At 40.2% G+C, this 3,250-nt stretch overlaps 1 protein-coding gene across 1 annotated transcript; it reads right to left on the bottom strand.

The window, feature by feature from the left end:
- LOC112177695 (serpin-ZX) lies at positions 1-1,242 on the bottom strand. The gene has a single exon (XM_024315958.1). The coding sequence runs from the start codon at positions 1,240-1,242 to the stop codon at positions 1-3; it is 1,242 nt and encodes a 413-aa protein (XP_024171726.1).
- Positions 1,243-3,250: the final 2,008 nt, after the last annotated feature.

Below are 3,250 nucleotides of genomic sequence, written 5' to 3'. Positions count from 1 at the left end.
TTAGTTTTCTTCATTAGGATTGAGGACATGCCCAACGAATAATACGGTTCCAGTTACTTCTTCTCTGATAAGAAAAAGGAATGGATGATCTGCCACAAACGTAATCGGAGGAGGTTTGGTTGGTCCCCTGCCTGCTCCAACAGTAGCAAGTCGACCGGCAGTAACAGTAGCAGCTTCTGTGCCGTCTATATTAACTTCAATGCAGGATTTTTGGAGTATCGTGTTAATAAATGGGTCCTCGCCTTCCACCATTTCTGTCAAACCTCTAGGAACAAAAGGCAACTTCAATCCTAGAGTTTTCAGAATTGTGGTGCAGTCAAATTTAGAAGAGATCTTAAACTTTGGGAGTAAAAAGAAACCGAGATGAACTCTATGTTTGGGAATATATTGATCTATAAACCCAGACTTCGTACAAGCTTTCTTAACCAAAGCTGGCAACCCATCTCTTGCATTTGGAAGAAACACGTACATCGAAAAGCGTCGCTTGTAATCTTGACCTTGTTTATAAGGAAGCTTTAAGATTTTGAAGTTGTTGAAGACGCTTACAAACTGATCCTCTCGACTGGTCACAAATGTTGCCTTAACTGAGCTCCCACTATGAAGATGGAAATCATACTTTTCTGTTCTTGTTTCCGAGAGCTTCTTCTCCCAAGCTCCTTTGAAGTATAAGGCATTTGCAAGGAGTAGCATTGTTTCGCTGTTAACTGACCCCGGAGGAAAAATATTTTTGATAAGCCCTTTGGTCTCCTTCTCTGCCCATGAATTCAGTTCGCATCGCACCTGTTCGTAATCAGTCTTAAAATCTACTAGTTTCAAGGCCGCCTTGTAAGCAGCGTCAACTACATCTTTGAAAGAAGGCTTGACTGGGCAAGACTGTTCCACCCAAACGCCATTGGCGAATGACAAGCAAGGCCCACCTCTTGGGGATCCATCGGCAAAGACCAGTGGAGCAACATTGGAGGCGAGGTCGTTAAGCTCGTTGATGGACTTGGACTTGAGAAAGGAGAGCAACTGGTCCTTTGTCAGACCCTTTGTGCCAGCAGCGATCATGCTTAGAACCACGTGAATGGACAGTGGCGAGTAAACCATGTTCTGTTCCTTTCCTTCGGTCAGAAGCAATTTCTCAGTGATTTCCATTGCGACCTGGGTTTGGTTGTTAATTGCGTTTCTGAGTTTCTTTGATTCTGTGAAAGAGGCTGGTTCTGGAGATCGTGCACGTTTCACCCCTTTGCGAGAGGCCATGAATTCTGTGGGAGATTTAGCAATTAAACTAAAAAATTGTTGAAGTAAACCTAGGGCGCGCAAGGGTCCTTTTTTTAGCAGTACTAAAGCTGGGAATAAAATCCACTTATTGTTAGGTTAACCTATTACTACTACAAATTTCCCCATTAGCACCCTTTTTTAAGCCACTAAAAAGTCATCAATGCCAAAATGAATAGTATTACACTGATATAAAAGATTGGTGGGTTTTTTTTCCCTCTCACTGATCATCAGTGTGTATAGTACACAGTAGATGCAAAGTATTAATTGTTTAATCTGTATGACACTATTAATGGGGTCAAAACTGTAAAATAAGTATCTAGAGGAGTTGACACACATGTTTTAATCCTTTTTATCTACGGGTCATCATGGGCCGGGCTAGGGCCGGCCCTACCCTAAATTTTAGGGCTTAGGGTCTGGCCGGGCCGGGCCTAGTCAAAATCAACAAAATTTAGGCCCGGGGCTTAAATATGCTAATCCTTACCCGCCCGAAAGGCCCGAGCCACTAGGGCCAAAAGGGGCGGGTCGGGCTTGCCTTCAGAATGGGGCCGAAATGGGCCTTAATTTATTTAACAAAAAGAAATATATTACTTTTATTTTTTATCTCAAAATGTAGCTCTCAATGATTATATAGATAATACAAGATTCATTATTTTTTGTTGATCATATTTAATATAAATATATATATTGAAATTAACTTATAAGTTATAACATTTATAAATATTAGTTAAATTGTTATATTCAATTAACTATCTCTCTAAATCTCCCAAAATTAATTGTTGTTTAACAAAGGAATCCAAACTGATGGAGATGATACCTCGCAGTTGGGTAGAATTGTTGATGACATTTCTTTGTCTATTCTTATTTAGCTGGTTCTTTTTTCTCTCATGTTTATAGAGAATCAAATATGCTAGCTCACAAGCTAGCTAAGTATGCTTTGGCTTTAGGATTGCAGATTTCATGGAGCGGGCATGTCCCTCCTGGACTTAGCAATTTATTTTGTAACAATTAGTACTTCTCAATAAAATATGACGTCCTCTCTTTCAAAAAAAAAAAAAAACAAAGGAAACAAAAATTAAAGAAAATAAAACTTAGGAAATCAATTACAAAAAATAGATAAGTTGTATGTTATAGACTGAAGAGAAACATATTTTAAAAATAGAAAAATAGAAAATTATTATAGCTTAATTGGGCGGGCTTAAGGGCCGGGCCCTAGGGTAGGGCCGGCCCGCCCTAATGCAAGGGACGGGTAGGGCTTCGGCCGTATGGGCCGGGCGGGCTTAGGGTCGAAGGGCTAAATGATGAGGCCTACTTTTATCAGCTATGGTGATCTATGATAGCCGTCGGATCAGTGAAGAGCTGATCAAACGCTCAATAGACACGAGGCCCCTTTCCCTTTAATCTCTATCGAGACTCGAGTTCAGACCTAAAACCAGATCTAATTTTTTCTCCCCCGACCCTCTCTCTCTCTCTCCCCTTCGGAGTTCAAACCTGAACAAGATCTAGTTTTTTCTTCCCTCATTTTAGCTCCGTTCCTGATCTCTCTCCTCTCTAATATTTTCTCTTCTGGGTGACTGGTTGCGCGTCTGAAGTCGGCGAGGCACATGAATGGCTTCAGACTATCTTCTCTCAACCCAGGTGACAATCTCAATTTCAAAACTTTATCGAGGATGATACTATGTGTTTTGTATGTCTATTCATTGAATTTGGTTGACATTGATTTGCCTAAGTTTGATTGAAATTTCCGGGGTAGGAAATTTTAGGTTAAGCTATATGCTTCAAATTAGGAGAGTTATTCCGTGGTCTGGGGATTTAGGTTTGTAATGATATCCAAACATGCTTAGCTTTATAGTATGGAATAATCAATGGCTTTCTGGAGGGTAATAGACATGCAATATCCCTTATGCCGAATCCTATAATTGTGTAGTATAAAGATCTTTGAGTTGAAAGAGTGAGCTGCTCATGAGAGTTATTCCTAGGATTTGTTAGG

Source organism: Rosa chinensis, chromosome 7, assembly GCF_002994745.2.
Source record: "Rosa chinensis cultivar Old Blush chromosome 7, RchiOBHm-V2, whole genome shotgun sequence".
NCBI lineage: Eukaryota > Viridiplantae > Streptophyta > Magnoliopsida > Rosales > Rosaceae > Rosa > Rosa chinensis.
The sequence above is the reverse complement of the archived record's forward strand: the minus strand, read 5'-3'. Positions and strand labels throughout refer to the sequence as shown.

Excerpts from the sequence above, each read along its gene's own strand:
- LOC112177695 (XM_024315958.1), bottom strand. The coding sequence starts at position 1,242 with ATGGCCTCTCGCAAAGGGGTGAAACGTGCACGATCTCCAGAACCAGCC.